General features: G+C 36.9%; 1 protein-coding gene across 4 annotated transcripts in view; it reads right to left on the minus strand.

Annotated features, from left to right (window-relative positions):
• Positions 1–9,875: 9,875 nt before the first annotated feature.
• The window catches only part of LARP4 (La ribonucleoprotein 4), a 63,685-nt gene continuing 48,154 nt past the window's right edge, over positions 9,876–25,406 (minus strand). For all 4 annotated transcript variants that reach the window (XM_030835088.2, XM_030835086.2, XM_030835089.3 and 1 more), the window contains 8 exons: positions 24,877–25,089; positions 24,240–24,367; positions 20,165–20,374; positions 19,469–19,517; positions 16,762–16,923; positions 12,906–13,030; positions 12,622–12,790; positions 9,876–11,477 (listed from right to left, as the gene is read on the minus strand). In XM_030835088.2, the coding sequence (XP_030690948.2) occupies positions 11,139–11,477; positions 12,622–12,790; positions 12,906–13,030; positions 16,762–16,923; positions 19,469–19,517; positions 20,165–20,374; positions 24,240–24,367; positions 24,877–25,089 (1,395 nt within the window). In that variant the 3' untranslated portion in view covers positions 9,876–11,138. The remainder of the gene's footprint in view (positions 11,478–12,621; positions 12,791–12,905; positions 13,031–16,761; positions 16,924–19,468; positions 19,518–20,164; positions 20,375–24,239; positions 24,368–24,876; positions 25,090–25,406) is intronic.

Here is a 25,406-nt window from a genome sequence, read left to right on the forward strand (position 1 = left end):
TAACTGCAACAATGTAAGGAGAATCTATGGGAATATATGTATGTATGTCTTCTGGTTTACATGAGGACTATGGCAGTTTTTAAATTTTATTTTATCTATTAAATTATGGCTACGTTCCGTGTTCATTGCTGAGCGCGGGCTTTCTCTAGTTGCGGTGAGCGGGGGCTACTCATTGTTGCGATGCCCGGGCTTCTGGTTGCGGTGGCTTCTCTTGTTGTGGAGCTCGGGCTCTAGGCGAGTAGGCTTCAGTAGTTGTGGTGTATGGGCTCAGCAGTTGTGGCTCGCGGGCTCTGGAACACAGGCTCAGTTGTGGCGCACGGGCTTAGTTGCTCCACGGCATGTGGGATCTTCCTGGACCAGGGCTCGAACCCGTGTCCCCTGCACTGGCAGGCGGATTCTTAACCACTGCGCCACCAGGGAAGCCCTTAAATAAGAGATTTTTAAAGGAAAGAAAAAATTTATGAGGATCAGGAAAATTTGAACACTAGATATTTAGGAATTATTGTCATATTTTTACATATGGTAATGACATTGTGATTATATAACTTTAAAATAGTACTTTTTAATGGGAAAACATACTCAAATATTTATGGATGAAATGGTATGCCTGAGATTTGCTTCATAATAACCCAGTGTAAGGTGGGGTGAGAAGAAGGTAGAGGTATATCTGAAGTAATATTGGCTGAGATCATAGAAGGAGTTGGGTGACGGGAATATGCAGTTTGATTATACTATTCTACTTTTGTATATATTTTAAAATTTCCATAAAAAACATTTTTTTAAGTAGAGAAATATTTCTGCAGGAGATCATACCTTTGTAATTGTATCTTTTTCTATTTTTTCTAATATTGCTATATATTAAGAGAATGAGTACTTTAAAACATGAATCTACAAAGCAATCTTTACTAAAAGTTTCATAATTATAACAGTTGAAAAACTGGAAATATTGTCTACCCAGAAATCCAAGAGAATCAACTAAAATACTGTCATTCACTCATTCATTCATTCAAACATACTGAGTTAATGTAACATGTTAGGAACTGTCTAGGTGCTAGGAATACAGTGTTTGAAAAAGGTGTATACTCTCACGGAGCTTAGTTTAGTTCTATCAGAATTACAATTAGTTTTATGAAGTGGCTTAAGATTAGGCCAACATATAAAAATAAATAATTTCCTGTCTTACAGCAATAGGCAATTCAAAGAAAAATCCATTCGGTCACAGCAAAACATAAGTAGGAATAAACCTAACAAGAAATGTGTACGATTTATATGAAGAAAACTGTAAACCTAAATAATAGTTACCTATTCCCAGATGGGAAGACACAATATCATAAGGATATCAATACTCCAAAAATTAATCTATAAAAGTTAATGCAGGGCTTCCCTGATGGCGCAGTGGTTGAGAGTCCGCCTGCCGATGCAGGGGACACGGGTTCGTGCCCCGGTCTGGGAAGATCCCACATGCCGTGGAGCGGCTGGGCCCATGAGCCATGGCCGCTGAGCCTGCGCGTCCGGAGCCTGTGCTCCGCAACGGGAGAGGCCACAACAGTGAGTAGGCCCGCGTACCGCAAAAAGAAAAAGAAAAAAAAAAGTGAATGCAATCTTTATCAAAATATTACTGTAATTTTCTAAATCTTGACAAGCAGATTCTAAAGTTTAAATAGAAGATTAAATGCTCAAGAAAAGTCAAGAAAAATTAAAAAATTTAGAAGAGGAATTTTGCCTGAGCAGATATCAAAACATACTAAAAATCAACAAGCCTCAAAACCAAAAAGTCATGAAGGAATACTGATTGTGAATAATGAAAGATAAGACAAACATGCATGTTCTTTAGTGGCAAGACTCATAATTTTTGTCGAGTCAGTTCTCCCAAAATTTCTTGTAAGTACAATGCAATATCCATAAAATCTTCAACAGAACGTTTTGGTTTTTTTTTTTTAACAAAATTTGTTAGGTGATTCTAAAGCTCATATTAAAGAAAAAAATTCACAAGAATGGCCAAACATTCTAAATAAAAAAACTATGGGAACAATTTGTCCTTTCAAATAACAAAATATGCTAAAAAGCTACTGGAGTTAAAATAGGGTGTTATTAGTGCAGGAAGAGGATAGAAGGAATTTGATAAATACTGAAGAAACAGACTTACGCGTAACTAGGAATTTCCTTTATGATAAAGGTGGCACCTCAAATCAAGGAGAAAAGATCAAGTATCTAACAAATTGTTTTTTAACAAATTACTATTTAGAAGAAATAAGAGTGTCACTTCATAATGCACCAAAAGAAACTGAATGTGTTTAAAAGTTAAAATTTAAAGAAAAAAATTAAGGTATTAGAAGAGAGGAAAAATATTTAATAACTTCAGCATAGGCAGGGCTTTCTAAGCAAGTTGTACAGGTGAATGTTGATAGATATGGCCCCCAAAACAATTAAAATGCAAGAAACCATATACAACAGGTGTCCCCAAGCTGCCTGAACCATCCCCCCCACCCCCGCCACAGTCCGTGGAAAAATTGTCTTCCACGAAACCAGTCCCTGGTGTCAAAAAAGGTTGGGGACCGCTGATATAAACGTTAACATTTTTTAAATTACAAATAAGAATGTGTTTCCAGTATATTTAACAGACGGTGAAATATCCGCAACATAAAAAAGAGCCCTGGACTTCCCTGGTGGCGCAGAGGTTAAGAATCCGCTTGTCAATGCAGGGGACACGGGTTCGTGCCTTGGTCCTGGAAGATCCCACATGCCGCGGAGCAACTAAGCCCGTGAGCCACAACTACTGAGCCTGCGCTCTAGAGCCCACAAGCCACAGCTACTGAAGCCCGCGCTCTGCAACAAGAGAAGCCACTGCAATGAGAAGCCCGCGCACTGCAATGAGTAGCCCCCACTCGCCGCCGCAACTAGAGAAAGCCCGCGCGCAGCAGCAAAGACCCAACACAGCCAAATATAAATAAGTAAATAAATTATAAAAAAAAACAAAAATAGATTATAAAAAAAGAGCCCTACCAGTAAATAAAAATTGACCATTGGGCCCACCTGGACAATCCAGGAAAACCTCATTCCAAATCTTTAACTTAATGACATCTGCAAAATCCCCTTTGCAGTATAAATAACTTTCACAGGTTCTGGAGATTAGGATGTGGACATCTTTGTGGGAGAGATTATTCAACCTCTCATACTGTTTTAACTACTGCTCCCTTAATTCCAAACATCTTTCTCACCTGGACAATTCCCAAACTATTCACATAGCCACGAGCTTTGTGTTCTCAATTTCGAATATAACCATAATCCTCTCCTTAAGACTTTCGGTGGTTCAGCATTCCCTACAGAATCAAGTGAAGTCATTTTCTTAGCATACAATTGGTCATGATTTGACTGCAAAGTAAATTCAGCTTTTCTCTTGTCGTACTCTACTGAAACCTACACTCCACCCATTCCAAACTATTATACTGAATTTGCCACATGGTCATGCCTCTTTGCCCTTCTTTACTTGCACTCTGTCAGTATGCTGTTCATTCTTCCTTCACCTACCTAGCCAACACATATTGTTCATGAATCCATTTGGAAGTTAATGCCTATCCCCCCAACCCCAGCAGAGCTGACCACCATTGAATGTGTATTTCTAACACCATCAAAACATTCATAACACTTCATAGTAATATTTTGGCCTATAATGCTCCACTCTAGTTATTAAGGGTAGAAATTTCATAATTTTAGCATTCTGTGCACCTAGTGTCTTGGCTTATAGTAGATATGTAAGATCAAAATGGTCATAAATGAAACAATTAAGGTCATGGAGTTAGTGTGTGGGTATTTCTAAGATTTGAATACTGATGGAAAGTGGCATGCTACACAAACAGCCATACATCCACAAGAAAACAAGTGGTGAGACACAATAAAAAATTTTTTTAACTTAGTAAGTTAAATCTGGAATCTTGAAGAGTATGTGCTATTACTCCCTAAATTTTTGGATGAGTAAACAAGCTGAGAGAAAGAAATGATTTGCCTAAATACACCAAGATTAATAACAGAGTTGGCTGTAGCTATGGGAAGACTATAATGTTACTCAGGGTTGGGGGGGATTTGATAGACATTCAAATTTTATAACCTTCTAGCCGTGTTTATGAGTGTGTTACTTCATTTCTAGGACACAGCTGGTTTGCTGAGGCATGTGTGAATTATGTTTTTTAGGGATCTTCACATAGAAAAATGGCAAGTTGATAATAAAATTTTTTTTAGCAGTGATAACAGTCACAACAAGCTTAATGCTTTTAATTCCTCTCCAATCTGACAATTTTATTGGTGAGGATTGGAAACATTAAAACTTGAATGAACTCACATGAGAAGTGCTTAACAGTAGTTGGCATGGAGACTGTCCAGGTGGGAAGAGAGGATGATGATTAGGATTAGGGTAGCAACAATTAAGACAGAAATAGGGGTAGATATAAATTAAATAATTTTTATCCCTATCCCTAAGTAAGCTGAAAGAAAATGTAATCTAATGAAAATCACCCTAATGCTAGAGATGAACTGTTTTTTAGAATTAAAGGGAATGATTTTAGTTCGGTATTTCTTTTTGCAGTCCCCCCACCCCCATCTTGCCATTGTTAGGATTATCAGAAATCCTGCAAGAATAAGCATAACCATCTCAAAACCGTACTGATATCTCCCTGCCCACAAAAGGTTCTTTGCCAATGTATTCAATCATAGTGAATGCCACAAACTTCCATCCAGTTCCAAAGTCACAAATTCATGAGTCATTTTCTATGCCTTCCTCTTACCCTCTATATCTAACCCATTCATGTCTTCTTCCCAAATGTTTCTCAAATCTACCACTTTGCTCCAACTGTATCATCACCAGGTAAAATCTATCTCGTCTCATCTGTTCTCCATAATGCACAAATTTCAAACCCAGGAGTCTGGCTCTTAACCTCTTTCTCTGTCCTCAGCTTGGAAGATGGAACAAGGTCCCCCCCATACTGTATCTGCAGGACACTATAATTCTTCCAATGCATCACAAAGATGTACAGTTTGCTCCTTCATCTGGAACACTCTCCTCTGGGCTCACCTAATTAACTCCTACTCCTTCAGATATCTGTCCTCGGTTTCTCAGGAAAGCATTCATCCCTGTATCACACCCCACTCCAACTGCATGGACTCTGCCTGGTTCTGGCTTTCACATTTACTGCTGGTCTAATTTTGCAATTACTTATGATTATTTCATGCTAAGCACCATAAGGGTAGGAATCCAATCTATTTTTTGCTGTCTAGCACAATGCCTGGAACACAGCATGCAATATATACTGGCTAAACAAATACCCCACCCATCACGATTAGGTCCAATGCTAAGTCAATACCCTCAGTTTTGACATGTCGAGGTCATAGTTATTTGTATAGGCAGAATTTGGAATGCAAAAGAGCAAAATTAGAACTTAGATGCATCATTCAAAATAAATATAAAACATACGTTAAAGATAAATAACAGCCTACATAAGGTTATAGGGAGGCTAGAGTTCTACTATGGTTCATTAAGTCTGATACAGCAGGTATGCAGAGGAAACAGGAGAGACGTACAGCAGCTTCAAAGATTTGCAAAACAGCTACCAAAAATGAATTTAAAAGATAACATTTAGGAAGCTTGTTCCTTCCCACAACACCAGGAGAAAATGGAGCATTATGAAGAAAGTGAAAACATCTCAATTCCTTTAAACCCTCATACAAACTAAAGACATCCTTGATAGTTTTCATTCCAGAGATTTTTTAAGGAAATTCAGTCCTCTAGTAGTGTTAAACTTTTTATAAAAACTTCCAGGCATAAAACTGAAATTTAAACTTGGAGACATACTTCGGTTAATATTTTCTAACAAGGCATAAATACATAAAGTATCTCAGTGATAAAAGACTCTTGATAAATCCATTCATTTTTAATACAACTCAAAAGCCTACATAACTAAGTTTATCAATTGGTCATTAGTCCACCTAATACACAATTACAGTGTGTTCCTGATATGGTAAAGAAGAAATTTAAGTTATGCACCTCCTCTCTTGGCCAAATAAACTCACTAACACATTGATAGAAAGCCCTAAGGCTTTGTTAGCATGTTTCCCCTGTAAACCTGTTATTACTGGGATGATTTTGCTCACTGATATCAGCTATCTTCATTAAGATAAATGTTCATTAGCAAAATAAAGGTTTTAGCTGTTGAAAGAGCAATGCTACTAAGTCATCATCAAAGTGAATGTTCACATTAAATGTTACCTTTATATGTATTATTTATAAACACACTCATAACACATAACTTGTGGAATAAATATTTCTGAATATATGAGAATTAGAAAATCTAATTTGAAATTAGCCTATATTTTAAAAGACCTAGATTTCTACTATTCAAGAATAAACTGTGGCATAACAGCTATGTAACACTTCAGGGTTTTTTAGCAATGCTATATTCAATAAAAGTTGAGCTGTCACATTAATTTGCAGATACCAGCTGTTAAAAAAAGCCAGAGATTGCTCAGCTTTTCCATTTTTGCCGTTATCATAGTTTAAAAAAAGATTAAAAGACTCACTTAAATTTCCCAGTAAACCTTCCCTTAAAAAGCTCCCCCAAACCCTTTAGCTCTAGGGTTTGCAATCAAAGATGTGGTTGAAAAGGTAAAGGTAACCAAGGGGCTTTCTCTTGGAAACAGAAGTTTAAAGACCCAGAATTTACACACTCAAATCAGGCCATAATCTGACCCATGAAGGCAAACCCTTAAGCTGCACATTGCCCTGTGATTTTTCTCCCCTTCAATAACTGCTTCTGACACTAAAAGAATTTAAGAAAACCCCAGAATCACAGAGCTGAATCTTCTAGCTCTCTACCCTCACTGTGCAGATGAAATATCACACAATCCATACCCCGCTCCCAAAAACAAAATAATAGCTGAAACCAGAATAGAACTAGAGAGTGGGCAACATAAAAGCTAATCAGAAAGTAAATACAAGTAGCCATTTAGAGATAAGCCACCTGGAGAAAAGGAAACCAGTCCTGCTTTTTAATAATTTTATTTTTTCTAATTTTGTGTTAATTTCCCATAGCACCTTGGCAATGTTGAAAACAAAAATACAAATACAACGATGTACTCATTATAACATAATATGCATGAGCATGTGTCACACCATTTGCGGGGGGGGGGGGGGAAGTGGTTTTGACAACAAGAACAAACCTAAGCAATGGACAAGAGAAGCCAGATAACTGGTTCTAACTCCCAACCCCGAACATTTAAGAGATATCACTCACACCTGAATCAGGCAAAAAACAAAACCCAATAATGATGTGGATTGTTTCTTACACTAATCAGTGTTTTGTGCTTCAAAACTGAAAATAAAACCATTTCATTGTATACACAGCCTGTTGATATCTCACTTGTACTTTCAGGAACCGTCTACTCAACAATTCACAGCTTTTAAAAATAAAATTGAAACTATTTAATAATTAGGTGGAATTTAAAAAAGAATACACTCTCAACTTGAAAACAAATTCTCTTTCAACTTCTTAAAATGTCCTCAATTAATGAGGACTGAAATGTCTATGTATCTTCTTGAAATCTCAGACTAAATTAGCATACACCAAAAAGCCCAAAGTTAAATTAATGGCCACCAAATTGTAAGGAAATATAAAAACTTAGGAAAGAACACCGTACACTGTAGTTAAGAATTTACAAAAACTCCTCTTTCGCATTTTACCCTTCCTGTAAAAACAAAACAGTACTTTTAAAATATGGTTAATATACATGGCCAACATAAATAACAGACTTAACCCCAGTGCTGCTCAACTGTATCAAAGTAAAACCAATGGACATTTAAGCCAAAAGACTAAATATTTAAGGCCATAACTAATAAAACTATAAAGTGTTCAGTAACTTTTAAATATTAGTCTCTGCTCCAGCAGATGCTAATACTCCCTCATTACGCCTTCTCCAAAGCCAACCTGGTATTTAAAAAGAAAAAGGAATGTACAACAATATTCAAGATACCTTAATTTTAGAAACCAAAAATAAATAAATCTGCATGTCATCTGATCACATGCAAATAGAGCACATAAGATGATAAGAACAATAAAACCATATCACTGAAAGATCTTATCTTCTTCCAAAATCCAGTTGAAAAAAATTTAGATGGATCATTCCTTTGAATGCCAGTGTCTATATTTGCAAAAATGAAATTACTCAGATTAAAGACAGGCCTAGATACCATGAAAACCTTAATTATCTGGATAGAAAATGGAGGCAGGTTTTGCCATATCTCTATCTATATACCTTCTCTGTGAAGTGCAAGGTGATGAACTTGTGTGACTCTTGTTCTCATGCATTTAAGAAGTATGGCAGAAGATCACTGAACCATACACTCAAGATCATTTGTATCTACTTTTACCCTCCAACAACCCAAGGACACGTTAAGTCATAAGGATGAAGAGAAAAACTTGACATTTAAATTCCTCGTTCTAAAGAACCAAATAAATAGTTAAACTACAATGAATGCCCGACCCTCATCAGTTACAGAGTAATGCTGGACAAAAAAGCCATCAGTTTCACACAACTCACAGGCATCATTTAGATACAAACCTTAAATCTGATATAATAAAATAAATGCTAAATACATATTGTGAATATATATATTATATATATATATACACACACACACACATACACCCACACATTATTCTTCCCTATACATCCCATCAAAATGGGAACTATTAGCTGTAATGAGGCAAATTAACTGAAAAACATTATATTTAATATGAAATTTAAAAATGGTCATGTCTTTAAATTTCTACTTTCAATAACACCTTCTGGGAAAAAGCAAGAACACACTTGCTTTCTTGAAAAAGAACTCTTTTCTTGTGTATCAATTAGAACATTTAGTTTTTAGAAGTTGGGTAGACTAACAGCAAGTCATACAAGGATACAAGTAATATAGGCCTATTTCTGTGACACATTGTAAAAAAAAAAAAAGTATTGTTTCATCTAAGTGCAATAATTAAGTTTATAATCCTTACCAAGCGATTTTTGTAAAATGTTTATTCTCTTAAATCCAATACATTCACAGAGTGTTAACACTTTAAACGTTTATCATTTCCACCAGCTGCAGCATTATCTAAGTAAACCAAAATAAGCACTTTTATCATAGATGTAGTCAGTGATTATTAATACTTTTTTTTTTAAAGGACCTAAACTTCCCCCAAATTTCAGCACAGGTAGTTTTATGGTATGTTTCATTTAGTAGAAAATAGTGAGTAGAAATGAATAGTTTCAAACTGCTTAAATATATCATGTTATCAATCCACCAAATCAAAAGCAATTGCCAAGCTGAATAATAAGTTACAAAGAAATGATAATTCTGGCTTGTACAGAAATGTGCGGTGTTTTCAAAGCTCTGAACAGTTACCTACTAATACAAATCTCCAAAGCTTAACTTAGAGTTGGAAGATGAGTTTCACAGTAATGTAATTTTAACCCTCATTTACATTCATTTTAATATATTACTAAGATGTTTACTCTATGTCACAATGGTGCTTTCCAGTGTTCACAATTTACAGTTTCAATTTGTACATATGTAATTCACTAACATAAGGGACAGTTATTACTATCACAAACTATCCCTAAAAAGAAAACAAAACCCCACTTTACATAGAACTCTGAAAATGGTATGACTTAAAACAGATTAATGCAACATGGTTTTTAATTTTTTAGCCATTTTCTAAACACCAGCATGTAAACTTGCCTATTTAATGTGAGAGCTACAACTTTATTCACTGAGAAATTATATGTTAATTTTAACTATCTTTCTAACCTCAACTCAAAAATTTTGTGACTTGCTGGTTCTGTTTCTGTGAATTCCAAACTGCTTTTTTTTTTTTTTGAGAAAGGGAAAGAAGGAAGGTGATAAATACATTGTAAACAGAAAAGGTTGTCCCCAAATTAAACCTTTAAAAAGAAATTTCTTTTTACATCTATACTATTTAACACTTTAAGAGTCAGCTACAATGTTTCATCTTTAACACTAACACAAATAAATTACTGTAGGGTCGGTCTGCCCTATCATTCTGGGATCTAAAGTTCTAAATACATGACCAGAAGAGTAAAATACTTTAATGTTCAAGTCAGAAATTTAGAACAGTTATATGATTTGACTAGACTGAGCGAGGCAGCTAGAAACATACAATTCTGTAGGTGATTGGTTATTTTGCTTTTCGGGGTGGATAATCAAAGAACAGAGTAATGAAGAAAGTAACAAAAAAAAAGAAATCGTTTCCTATTTTGGGGGGGGAAGAAAAATCACAGGGCAGCTTAAACCTCTGAGCTCCATTTGACCCACCCCCTCAGATATAACACAAAATTTTAATTTTTCAAATAACCCCCATTCTTTCCTTGAGTATCAAACTGATTGGTAGTCACATCCCCAAGTACAATCAGAGTTTAACAGCTTGTTGAATGAAATATTAGTAAGGTCAAAAAGACAGACTAAATTTCAAACTGGGAAAAAAAAAATCTACTCAAGTATTACATTCAGTTTTCAAATCATTTACTAACATGACAACAGATTTGGCTTCAATCACACTTGCACACACTCACACCACAACAGTCACCCCCAGCCACTGATCTGTTTTGCAACACAAGGCCATATAGGCAGAAATGGCATTCTCCAAGCCAAACTTTAAATAGATTAAAAAAAGTAATTTCTAATTTTACAGAAATGTTTCTTCAAAAAATATTTTCTCTCACTCCCTCATCTCCTATACTGAAGGATGTATAATGTGTTTTTCTCCCAAGCTAAATCTGAACCCTCAAAATTGATTCCAGGCAGAAGATCTCTGCAAATTAAAATCAAAAACAAAAATAGAAAAATTATATTTTTATATATGTATACATATATATATATATTTATACTGATTGGAATCCTCCAGCATTTTAAAATCGCTTTAGAGATGAATTTTGGGATTCTATAGCTCACAACTCCAAAATCCATAATGATTTAAGGATGTACTTTCTCTTGTTTCCTTCCTGGCCACGCCCTCCCCTCCAAAACAGTTCAATATAGCCAGGCTCAAGTTTAATGGGAAGAGAGAGAAGTTTCTGAACAGTTTTTTTGTTTTTGTTTACTTTGGTGATCTGGGTGGCACGTATTGCTCTTTGCCATTACGTCGAGTCACTCCCTGAGGTATAGCCCTATGGCCAAACTGGCGTCTCTGTTCCCTGATTTTTCCAGCTGCTCCCCTGGGAATGGCATTGCCTCGGAAGCCAGAGTAATCCTTACTAGCCCTTGCTTCTGGCTTCTCATGTTGTTTCTCGAAGGACTTCTCAGGAGCTCCATTCTCTTCATTTTTGGTGGGAGATACTGCATTGGAGCGAAGTTCTCGCAGTGGCTGCACAAGAACTGGAGATGGCTCTTTAGGGGGCTTCTGGCACACTTCAGCATAACTTAGCTTCCGAGGTTCCTTTGAAGTAAAGATAAGAAACAAAAACATTTATGGTACATACATATTCTCTAAATAATAAAGTACAGAAAGAATAGTGTTAACCACAAGAAATCAGTAAGTTATCTTGTAGGAAAGGGCACTAGGCAGTCTCTTATACACTGCTATTAAAGTGTACAGGTACAATCATTAAAAATAAAATTTGTTGAATATAATTAAAAAGTCTTAGCAATTTATGTATGATACAATAATTTCACTTGAGATATTTATTTGAAGGATATACAAGTCAGCAATGTTTATAATGATGCAAAAAAACCTGGAAACCTAAATGGCTAACAAGGAAGAACAGATTAAATTAATAATGGTACATCCACATGACGAAATAAAATGGTTCCATTCTCTCTTCCCTGACTACAAAGAACCCTGAGATACAAGAATCTCAGCAGAGCAGTTGGAAACCAATAATATAAACTCTTAATTACCTCATCTGAAAAGGAGGAGAATAGGGATGCTGTGAGAATGGGCTAAAGCATAAAAAAAGTCTTTAGTACTGGTCCTAGCATATAGTAGGCATTTCATAAGTGGTAGGTGCTATTCTATTATTATCATCGTTATTATTAAAAGACAAGATAAAATGTTCTTAACCTGGAAAAAAAAAGAGCTGTACCAAAAATGCACTAGTTATATCAATGAATGAAAGACTTATAGGTAAATTCTGTGGCTTTTTTCCCCCTGCTTTTCTATATCTTTCAAATTATAAAAATGATTCTGGGAATTGAATAAAAATGGCAGTGGCTCCTCATGGGTTTCATAGATTTGTTAAGCATTATACAAAAAAGAATTTCAAGAGCCTCAAAGCCTCTATACCCTAGCCCAAAAAAAGGTACAGACATCATAATGAGAAGGAAGCTTCACTTAACCACAATCTGATTGGAAATAAAGCAATCAAAAGAAACAGAATAAACAGTAATTTCTTCATTCCCTCAACAAGGCTAAAATTTCCAATTTCTTCAGAGTGACTTTAAATTCCTTTTTCAATGCGGGCAACCAGCCCCAATTGGGCTATTTCCAAATGACTCTGCTCTAGCAGAGTTATGTGAAAAATAAAATTTCTCATTATTTAACCTATTGTTTTATTCTCGCTAAACTAAATTCATCAAGTTACCTGTAGGGCCACAGCTACAGCTGCACTTATGTTACTATTACATGGTGAAGCAGTATTTGTTCTCGATGGCTTTGCAGTACTCGGGGAAGAAACTGGTATAGTTGTCTGGTTGGGAACATCTTTTTGAACAGTTGAATCCTCTATTAGATCCTTTTCTTGCTGAGTTGTGCTATGGAAAAAAGAACTTGACATTAGGCTTAGTATAGAGCACAAAGAAACACCTGAGAAATGATCAGAAGAAAAAGTAATCTTAATGTGAAAGATCATCTACTTTGAAATTGTACCTTAATGCAGAAAGCTCAGCTGTACATGGAGGACTGGTGCTCATACTGAGTTGCTGGGCAGAGGTGCAGTCTGTCTGTTCATCCTCTGCAGTCACTGGGCAACTAACTCTCAACTCTTCCTTATCCTTAAAGTGGAAACATATTTCAAAATTGAACTTATATAGATACTTCTCCAAAGAAGATAAACAAATGGCCAATAAGCACATGCATGAAAAGCTCAACATAACTGTCCATTAGGGAAATGCAAATCAAACCCACAATGAGAAACCGTTTCACACTCACTAGGATAGCTATAATCAGTAAGACAGACAATAATGAATGTTAGTGATGGTATGTAGATATTGGGACTCTCATACATTGAGGGTGGAAATGTAAAATGATGCAGCCACTTTGCAAAAACAGTCTGGCATGGGGATTCCCTGGTGGCGCAGTGGTTGAGAGTCCGCCTGCTGATGCAGGGGAAACGGGTTCGTGGCCCGGTCCGGGATGATCCCACATGCCGTGGAGCAGCTGGGCCCGCGCGCCATGGCCGCTGAGCCTGCGCTCCGCAACAGGAGAGGCCACAACAGTGAGAGGCCCGCGTACCACAAAAAAAAAAAAAAAAAGTCTGGCAGCTCCTCAAAAAGTTAAATATAGAGTTACCATATGACCCAGCAATTCTGCTTAGTTATAAACCCAAGAGGAAACACGTCTATACAAAAACTTATACACAAATGTTCACAATAACATTATCCATAATAGCCAAAAAGTGAGAACAAGCTAAATATTCAGCTGGTGAGTGGATAAACAAAATGTGGTGTAACTATCCAGTGGAATATTATTGCACAATGAAAGGAATGAAGTACTGATACACACTATGACAAAGAATGACCCTTGAGGACATTATGCTAAGTGAAATAAGACAGTCACAAAAAGACAAATACTGTTTGATTCCACTTATATGAGATACCTAGAGCAGTCAATTTCAGAGACAAAGCAGAATGGTGGTTGCCAGGGCCTGAGAGAAGTGGGGGAATGTGAGCTGCTATTTAATCGGTAAACCATTTTAGTTTTGCAAGATAAAAACAGTTCTGGAGACTGGTTGCACAACAATGTGAATGCATTTAACACTACTTAACTGTACATGCTTAACATGGTTAAGATGATAAATTTTATGTTATGTGCATTTTACCACAAGTAAAAAACGAATATCAAGAAAGAGCCCTAGGGCTTCCCTGGTGGCGCAGTGGTTGAGAGTCCGCCTGCCGATGCCGGGGACACGGGTTTGTGCCCCGGTCTGGGAGGATCTCACATGCCGCGGAGCAGCTGGGCCCGTGAGCCATGGCCGCTGAGCCTGCGCGTCCGCAGCCTGTGCTCCGCAATGGGAGAGGCCACAACAGTGAGAGGCCAGCGTACCAAAAAAAAAAAAAAAAAAGAAAGAGCCCTAGAAATTAAAATCGACCAACAAAATAAAAATTTCAATAGGTTTTTAGGGGTATGGGATTAAAATGTTTTAAAATTTCAATAGGTTTAAAAGGTAACATTCAGGATAACTCTGTAGAAAATACAGACAGGTACAAAGATAAAAATTAGAAAAACCAAACAAGAAAATCAGAGGTTCAACATACAAGGTCCAATATCAAATTAAGTGTTCATCCCATATTTGTGGGTTGGAATTATAAGAAGTACACTTTATTATTATTCTTTAAAAATGTATCTATGGGGGGCTTCCCTGGTGGCACAGTGGTTGAGATTCTGCCTGCCGACGCAGGGCACGCAGGTTCGTGCCCCGGTCTGGGAAGATCCCATATGCCGCGAAGCGGCTGGGCCCGTGAGCCATGGCCGCTGAGCCTGCGCATCCGGAGCCTGTGCTCCGCAGCGGGAGAGGCCACAGCAATGAGAGGCCCACGTACCGCAAAAAAGAAAAAAAAAAAAAAAATGTATCTGTGGGGACTTCCCTGGTGGCGCAGTGGTTAAGAATCCGCCTGCCAATGCAGGGCACACGGGTTCGAGCCCTGGTCCGGGAAGATCCCACATACTGTGGAGTAACTAAGCCCGTGCACCATAACTACTGAGCCTGCGTGCCTAGAGCCCGTGCTCCGCAACAAGAGAAGCCACTACGATAAGAAGGCTGCACACCGCAATGAAGAATAGCCCCTGCTCGCCGCAACTAGAGAAAGCCTGTGCACAGCAACAAAAACCCAATGCAGCCATAAACAAACAAACAAACAAACAAATAAATGTGTCTGTGTATCACACCTCACCAAATCTCAGAAGCCATCAACTTTAAAACACACCATTATTTTATATACTAAGAAAAAACACTGCCACTAAAACTACAATAGTTTTTTAATTATAAAACAGCCTGACTTTCATGGGGAAAATGTAATAATAATAAATTTTTTTTAAAAAAAAAGGTCTTAGGGGCTTCCCTGGTGGCGCAGTGGTTGAGAGTCCACCTGCCGATGCAGGGGACACGGGTTTGTGCCCCGGTCCGGGAGGATCCCACATGCTGCGGAGCAGCTGGGCCCGTGAGCCATGGCCGCTGAGCCTGCACGTCCGCAGCCTGTGCTCCGCAACGGGAGAGGCCACAACAGTGAGAGGCCCGTGTATCGGGGGTGGGGGGGGGGAGGGTCTTAGAAGTGGTGAAACAATTACAAAATTACATAATTTTTTTAACAAGGGAAGACAGTGAAATACCTTCAAAATTCTGAGGGAAAATGATTTCTAATAGAGAATTCTACAGAGATAAGCTACTGATCAAGTGTGAGAACAGAAGAACATTTCAGAATGCAAGATCTCAAGAAATTTATACTAAAAACGTTATACAGGAAGCCTGGGAAGATGTGACCCACCATAATTTGGGAAAGTCATACAAGAGTAAGAAAAAGAAGGGATCCACCAAAGAAGAGTAAAGAAAATTCCCAGGATGACAGTGAAGTCCCAGGAACACAGCTGTGCAGAGTATAAGAAAGGAGACATAATAATAATATACCATAAGCCTCAGTTATGGAAAAAAATGATGCAATATTGAGATGTGACATACAAATGATGGCATAGCCTAGTCTAACTGGCAGTGTCTTTTACTTTCTTAGTGATACCAAAATAATGGGGCATCTTGTAATTGATGGCAGCATAGATATGATGAAGTACAATATATTGAGAGGATGAGAAAAGTATATTGGTTTAAGAGAGCTAATCCCTCAGCTTCTAGAATGTAAAGTTAATAGACAACGTCTAAAACTGAAAAATCTAAGAAGGAGCAGTATAAACATGTTAATTAGATATACAGGGATAAATGTCAGGAGAAAAAGCTAGAGTTGAAAGTGGTAGCAGGGGACTACTATTTTTCATTATAAGCCTAGATATACTATGTACATGTACCCTTGAAAATGAAGCTGAATTAGAAACAAAAGGTAGAAAATGAGAAAAATTTGTGGGGCATGAGGATTTAGCATATAAAGAGGTCTACACTTAAAAAAACATTGTAGGATGGGTCATCCCAACCTTTTGACATCAACTCTCCATTTATTTGGAAGACTGAGTTTACCAGAGTAGCTTAGAATTCATTCGCGTTATCACTTAATTATCGATATATGCACTTAAGTGGAAATGACACTTTCCATTCACCTTTCATAAATTAGTTCTACCAAGCTGGGTTGACTGATACAAAGACAGGCAAAGGTGAAGAAACATTTTATTGACCTTGTGTAGCTTTATCACAAATCTTTTCGTAATACTCAGAGTATGCTAAAAACTCATGAATAAACACTATGATAGAAATAAACATTGAGTGCAAATAAACTGTTAAATAACCCTGAAAACAAAGGCAAAAGATTGGTCCCATAAGATAAAGATTGGATGCTTCAGTGTTTACCTTTTCTTTGCAGACACCTTTAACAACATCAGACAACCTACTCTCCAAAACAAGTTCACCTGGCGTTCTTGATGAACTTCCAGGTAAAGGAGGAAAGTTTGAGGCTAATAAGTCAAACTTTGGTGTTGGAGCCTTTGCTTCAGCTGTTGAAGGATGGGGTCTCTAAAAGACACAAATCAAAAAACAGGTTACATGCTCATCTCATTCTCTAATCCTGTACCACAGAAGCTGAAAGCTCTAAGAAACAAACCAAACTCCACCTAATGAAGAGAACTGTTCCTCTATAAATTCCTGGATTCTCATTTTAGTTCTCATTAGTATTGATCAATCTGACCTATCTTTAGTCAGCTCCTTCTATTGGTTCTTTTGCAAACTCTGCCACACTCTTTAAACCTTCTAATCAATCTCCACTATTCTTTGCTTTCTAAATTTGCTATACCCTCTTCCATAACAAAAATAAACACAAAAACCCCTACACTATCTAAATTTGCCATTATTTTTTCTCCTTTTATAGTCTCAAGGGAAAACAATATCCTTCCTTGAAAATCTTTTCATCTTTCTCCTCCACCTACCACTCTCTATACCCTCTGACAAGCCTCTCACTTGTATCTTCTTCTCTACTCCCTCACCGCACCACTAAAATTGCTTTGACAAGTCACCAATGCCTTCTTCCACAATGCAAAATCTGACAGACTTTTTTTTCTGACCTCACTCTAGCATTTGGCATGGTAAACATTCTTTCCGGTGGGAGCTCATTCTTCCATTAGCTTCTGATACCTCTTTTCCTTCATTCTCAGATCTGACAAGCATGTGCTCTTCTCCCCCTGACCACCTCTTTGGATGGTTTTGGTTTCTATATGATTGCCACTCTTTCTCCCTTTCCATACTCTCCCTGTGTGATATCCATTATCCACAGCTTCAACTACTACCTACATGCAAACAACTCTTAAAACAATCTTTTTCACTTTTTGGTGAATTTTTGGCTGCACAACTCTGAAAATTTACCAAAACTCACTAGGTTGTACGCTTTAAATATTTTCAGACCAGATCTTTGCCTGAAACCCAGATATCAATTTGCCTATTAGCTATCTCCACTTGGATTTCTCTTGGATACTTCAAACAACAAAATGAATAATCACATTTTTCAGCCCCACAGCTACTATGTTCCTCAAGTTCCATTCTCGGTCCTTTTTAAAATCACTTACTCTACTGAGAGTCCCCTGCATGATCTCATCTACTCTTGTAACTTTAATTACTACATGTAAGCTTACAAATTCTAAATTGTACCTCTAGCTAAGATCTCCTCACTGCACAAGGGTACCCCCACCCTGCCCTTTGTACTAATAAGAAGCATGCCGGTCTCCTGTTTCTTCAGTCCTACTCTTCAGTCCTCAATCCAGGTATTTTCAACATATTAAACAGACCTCTAACCTAATCTCTCCTCTCCTCAATTGTTCAGGGCCACTTGAGGATTCACATAGACTGCTACAATGGTATCCTAAAAAAGGTGTTGCCTAAAGTCTCAAGGCTGCCATGGTATAGAAAGCTATAAATGAAAACCCAACACTTTTAAAAGGTTCACAGTTTGCCCCAAGGACTATTCTTTTTGTTATAATGCAATATTTTTCTTCTTTGAAAATCTGTACCTTTTCACTGCTTAAACATGTGATATCCGTATACTTATATGTATATGTACACTATATAGTATACTATTAAATATGTATATAATTCACTACTTATACATGTAAAGTGAGTATTATATTTCACATTTATGATATAAATGTAAATTCCAGGCAGGGTTTTCTTCAGACCTCCATGTCTTCCTGTACTATTTTTATTCCTCAACTCCTTTTGACCACAGTTAAGAAATGGGAAACATTCACCATGAACAAACCACACACACAAAAAAAATATGAATAATTTGAAGCTAGGTAAGTGAGGATTCAAATAAGAACCTGCTTAGAACTATAAAAATTTTTTTAAAAATCTCGAAGTGGTTTTACAGGATTGGCAAACATAAGAATCAGCACTAGGTAGAAAACTGCCCCCAAGTAACAATTAATAAATAGTATAACAGTTTCCAACACCATCCAACAGAGCTTTAAAAGTGAATCACATATGCTACCAGACTGGCAAAAAATCATATACCTTGTAAGGCTTATGGATAAACAGAAACTTTTTTTCAAAGAGTGAAAATCAGCACAACCCCTATAGAAAGCCATTAGGCAGCAACTTACTGAACTGTGACTCAGAAATCCCACTTCTAGGGATTCTCCTTCAGATACTACTGCACACATAGGAAGTGATGGTTGTATGAGGTTATCATTGCACTGTCTGTGGCAGCATTGTACAATCAAAAGATTGAACCTCTTTAAATTTCCATTAATAAAGCAATAATTAAACTTTCCATGGAATATTTTCATATATTTTATTTTAAACCATGTGAACAGATTAGGTATTCAAGTAATTTTTTTTAAAAGTGAGCAACACAGGTCAAAGCTCTAACTATATGTGTGCTTTAAGGGTGAGGGGTAGTGATGATGGCGGATATTTCAGGGTAAGAACAGGCTCTAATTATAATCAATATTATAATCAATAAAACAAAAACCCGGAAAGATACACCAGAAGTCAACGCCATAGTAAATCACAGAAGAAAAAAAAAAATTGAACGTATGTAATTAAAGGTTAAAAAAAACAAAAAACTTACTGGGATCCTTTCATCTTCCCGACGTCTTCGACCTCTGAAGAGAGTTCTCCTTTAAACAATGACAAAAGGGAGTGGGGGTGGGGAAGCAGGTGGGAGGGACAACTCATAAGTTTCTTCAAATGTATACATTCTATCAAAGATGGGTGAACTTCTATTTTAAGTATCTATACTTCCTAAATCTCCTTTATTATTAAAAGATATATTTTCTTCTGAAGAGATCCTGAGCTAATCTACCAAAAACTTCACCTACTACCACCACCACCACTAAGTAAGCTGGGCCCATTTTTATTAGCAGTGCTCCCTCCAAATCAGAAGCATATTAGGGTTCATTTTTTTTGTTTTGTTTAGGAAGGGTAGATAACATATAACCCCATTCCCACAGTTTAGATGTTGCTAGAAATTAAAACTATGATGCAGATGGAATCTTATCTTTCTAAGCTAATCTTTCCTTAGTGAACTGTAAAGAACTTCAGAATAACTTTTATAAACCTCTGACTCAGAGCTATATGGGCATTCTGAATTTCTTAATTATGAAAAACTAGTAACACATATTACATGAATAAAGTATTTATTTAGCATAACTATGTACCAATAATTAAATTTAAAAATCACTAGATCGTGGTCTTCAAACATTCATATTATGATTAAAGAATTTTCATATACCTTATTTCCATATTTATTACCATATTTCCTTACCTGCCCCTACCATAGTCCCCATTCTGTTCCATCTGCAAAGTGGGAGTCTCTTTTGGAAGGTAGCTTTGCTCCTGGTGCCCTGTTACTGTAGGGTTATGTCGTTCAGTTGGAAAGTTCCTTGAACCAGATCTGTTCAATGGTCCATCCCCCAATGACACAGAGCCCTCTGTTGAGTGTTCTGAACCACTTGACCTAAAATGAGGCTTCACACTATAAGAAATATAAGACCATATATGTGAAAGGATAAATTAAAATGGAAAATATTTTCTCTTAATGGTAGAGACTCTTAACAGGCCAAGTTAAAAATTGCCTTCTGCTGTATTCTGATTTTCCATAAACTGGGTTGGACACAGAAGCATTGTGCTGTAAAAATGTAAACCCTTTAATGTCTCAGACATATTATTTTTAAAAGGCAAAGAATTTTTACATTAAAAAAAAGCTGTTTGGAGAGATTTGGGAGGTGATCCAAAGTTCTTCAAGATAAGGCTACTTCTACCCCCAAATTTAGGATATAACTAGGATTTTAGCTAATTTCTTTAACACGAACTGCAGTTCTGACACATCTAAATCGGCCAGGCTGGAAGCTTATTGAGCCTATGCCATACATTCTCAATGGGGCAACAATACCCACAAAGGGAGTAAGAACTGGCATACATTACACAAATAGATATACAATAATCTCTAGTATTAAATTTTCATATGGGGGAATTGGGGGAAAAGTCTAAAAAAACTCTTTAGGGGACTGATAATTTTTTTTTAAAGTAAGGAACAGTGGAATATATTAAAATCCCAGCTTCCTACTAAGCATCCCTCTCCAAATGAAATCAGTTGTTCAAAGATCCAACAAAGATGTGAGACCAAAAAACTAGAAAAATATAACGCAACTAATAGCCTGGCATGACTTCATGAATTAAGGTATGGAATCTGGTAAAAAACAAAAAAACAAACCAAACCAAAGACAAAGCAAAACAAAACAAAAACAAAAACCACCTACATCTAACAAAAGTAGCTTTTATCTTGGATGATGGGTATAAGTACCCAACTCTCTTAACAATTTGTAAGCAGATGAAGCTAAGGCAGGGTAAAGGAGAGAGGATGCAGTTTAATCAATAGTGAAAACATCTAAAGTAAGCCCAAGAAACTGAGGACCCTGGCTCTACAGGAGATTAAAAAAGGAAGTATTAGATTTCTATTTAGCCCCTTGCTTGAACTTTATATACTCCATTTTTTTACAGTCTATTTTCATAGTTACAAATTTATAATATTAATAACACACTGTAAATTCCTGGTTCTTTGCATAGGGATTTTAAACCTCATAATTATGAACAATTAAACATTAATTCCAATAGCATCTCCAGCTATCCTACTAACTCTTTGGAGAGTATAACAAATTAGATTACTACTACTAAAACTTAAACATAAAAATTAGGCTATAATGTTGGGCTAAGTCTCATATACAATACTTTTCCAGATAATTACTTATGCGTTACAAAATAGTTTCTGAATAGCAATGAAATTTACAGTATGTCAACTAACACAAACTAATTTACATTATCCATCATATCTGAAAACGACCTCATGAGGTAGATATTGCTGTTTATGTATCTGTTCAGAAACTATCACTCACTGAAATTCTCTCATTGCATTTCAATACACCCAGTAAACAAGTTATTAGGTTTAACAGCCCTCAGATCTCATAATCTTACCCTTCACAGAGAGGGACTTAACAATCGCAGTCTTGGCAAAAGAAAAAAGGATGATGAAAGAAAGAAGTGATAAAAGATGTAAAGGAAGAAGGAAAATGACAGAAAGATAAAGTATGAAAGGTAGAAAATTGCCCAGACTTCTGAAAGTTAGTCCTATTCTCTCTCAGTAGGTCTAGTGATCATCACTGGGCTGTTACAAGGTTAATGTAATAAACTGCTCTTGACTGATAACTTAAATAAATAAAAATAAAGGCCTGGCAGTGGTCACTTCTTAGAAGTAAGAAGGAAGCAAGGATTTGGGTTGGTGGTCAAAAGGTTCTAGTTCATCTGCAATATCTGCATTTTTATAAGGAAGTATTCGTGTATTATTTCTGTGACTAAAAATTAACAACCTGTATTGGTCAAACAAACGCAAAAAAATGTACACAAGTAGTTTTGAATAACAAGCAAAATTATACTAAACCTATCCTGTATCTTCAAAACCAGATATATATCCTTATAAGCAAGAATGACTTGGGACTTCCCTGGTGGCGCAGTGGTTAAGACCCTGCGCTCCCAATGCAGGGGGCTTAGTATCGATCCCTCCTCAGGGTACTGGATCCCACATGCATGCCGCAACTAAGGCGCCCACCTCCTGCAACCAAGGAGCCCACCTCCCAAAACTAAGACTGGGTCCATCCATCCATCCATCCATTCAACCAACCAACCAACCAAGTAAGTAAATAAATAAATATACTTTTTTAAAAAAGCAAGAATGACTTGACTGTCATTCTTGGCTTTCTTATTGTATTTTTACCTCTTATTGTATTTTTATCTCTTTTTTTACCTCTTGAAAGCACAGCAGTGCTCTCAAGTGACAATAAAGGAATGCCATAAGCCCACTTAATGTATTTTTAAGTCAAGCATTTGCAAACACCAATACTTTTTGTTGTTATTAAAAATTGTTTTTAGTCTCTTATAACCAAGACATCTACTTCACGTAGACGTAACTGTTTAAAGCAAAATTTACCTCTTCAAAGAAACGTGAAATCAACAGATACATATTTTTACAAAGCTACTATTTCTAATCATGAGAAATCTGTATCTCCTCACAAGGGAAGTTATAAACTGTCATTTGTATTAACTCAATTATTATTATTATTATTTTGGGGGGTTCGCGGGCCTCTCACTGTTGTGGCCTCTCCCGTTGCGGAGCACAGGCTCCGGACGTGCAGGCTCAGCGGCCATGGCTCACGGGCTCAGCTGCTCCGCGGCATGTGGGATCCTCCCGGACCGGGGCACAAACCCGTGTCCCCTGCATCGGCAGGCGGACTCCCAACCACTGCGCCACCAGGGAAGCCCACTAACTCAATTATTTTTAAGAAAAAAACTTTACTAGCTATAGTAGAAGAAAAGAAAATGTGCTAATCTCAGGTCTGCTGATGATGAAAAGCCATGTAACCCTAGCAAGGTATTCATCCTCTTCAACTTTCACTTTCTTCAATTCATCTGTAAAATGAATTAAAACTACATCATAACAAACGTCTTTCCAGATTTAAACATTACTGTCTCTGTGTGCACATGGAAATTAAATAATCTTTTTGGAACAACAGGATGGAGGTTAGAGGACAGTGTGTGTTTTTAAAGCTCACTGTACTTCTACTCATATGTCCTAGCAATACTTCAATTTTGCTGTTATTACTGTATCACCAAACTAAGGGTCATCTACAAGAGCACAAGTAATCTTTTGTTTATAAAGAATCCTTTATTCTTACAATATGAAGAGTTCTCATTCGAAACTTCATAAAGCAATTAAGAATGTGTATATGTAGTAAAATTTTCTGTACACTTAAAAATGATCTTCAGGGAATCCCCTGGCAGTCCAGTGGTTAGGACCTGGTGCTTTCACTGCCGTGGGCCCGGGGTTTGATCTGGGGAACTCAGTCAGGGAACTAAGATCCCACAGGCCGCAAGGCAGGGAAAAAAAAAAAAGATATTCAAATGCTTTAACCAATTGTGTCAGTTAAAGTGAGTACATGGCTTCCCTGGTGGTGCAGTGGTTAAGAATCCTGTAGCCAATGCAGGGGACACGGGTTCGTGCCCTGGTCCGGGAAGATCCCACACGCCGCAGAGCAACTAAGCCTGTGCTCCACAACTACTGAGCCCGAGTGCCACAACTACTGAAGCCCACGCGCCTAGAGCCCGTGCTCTGCAACAAGAGAAGCCACTCAATGAGAAGCCTGTGCACCACAACGAAGAGTAGTCCCCGTTTGCCGCAACTAGAGAAAACCTGCGCACAGCAACTGAAGACCCAACACAGCCAAAAATAAAATAACTTAAATAAATTTAAAAATAAATAAATAAATTCCAGCTATCGTTTTTTATCTTACCGATTTTTTTGGAATGGTCGACCCATATTCACAGCAGCAGCAGCAGCAGCAGCAGCAGCAGCAGCATTTGTTTTATAAGATCCTGGTGAATTAAAGCCATTCACAAAACTACCATTGGGAAAAGGAGCCTAAAAGAAAATTTTAATGTTTAAAAGCTATTCATAGTAAAGACAAAAATCTGGTGTGAAGGTCATACGAAACTTCTAATGAACTAACCTAGCATCAATTTCTTTGATAAGCCAAAAATAATTTTAAACATTTGCAATACTCACTCCAAGTTATCACTTGAATTACAGAACAAGGAACAACTGGTTCAACACTTAATAAAGAATACTTCTCTCTGAAAAAGTTTCACAAAACTAAAATCATTTTAAATCATTCAGGATTTTTCCAGTCTATTAATTTACCCAGCAACATTTAAAGAATAAAATGATAGGAACCAATAGCTCAACTCTTAGACTTAGTCATATGCATATATTTGATATGGGGGATTAAATATCCTTATCACCATTTACAAGCCAGAAAGTAACCAATATCAACACAAAACAAAATAAAACATGAACTCTAATTCTAGCTGATTTCTTCAAATTTCAGCTTCAGTGAAAAAATTGTATTATTCTGTGAGGATCTCACTTACCAGTGGTGTTTCAAAGTAAGGTGTGGGATTTGGAGACCAAGACTGAGGCACAATACTATAAACAGAGTACTGTTGGTGAGGATTATATACAGGCTGCATAAAGACCGGTGAGGCATACTGTGCTTGAGTTTGAATGGGCGGACTATACATACTAGAATCCATTAATCGATAACCATTCTTAGCAAAAAACGTATTGATGGCTTTTATCCTTGCCTAGAAGCAAGAAGAACACAAAGGATATAATCACAAAGGATAAAGTGTATATTTTCACAAATACATTTAATTTACATTTGGAACATATTTTCCATGACATTATTTCCATGTACTATAGTTAGTAGAGCAAAAGAAAAGGAAATGATTGATAGCTGTACTTTTAAAAACTTTTACATGGCAAATACAATTAATACAATAAACAAAGTAAAACAGTGAATGTCAAAATATTAAAACTAACTGCAACTTATCACAAGGGGGAAAAAGAAAGGCAAATGGCTCTTATATGAAAAGATGCTAGACCTTGCTCATAAGAGAAA

This window comes from Globicephala melas, chromosome 10, assembly GCF_963455315.2.
Source record: "Globicephala melas chromosome 10, mGloMel1.2, whole genome shotgun sequence".
NCBI classification, from domain to species: Eukaryota; Metazoa; Chordata; class Mammalia; order Artiodactyla; family Delphinidae; genus Globicephala; species Globicephala melas.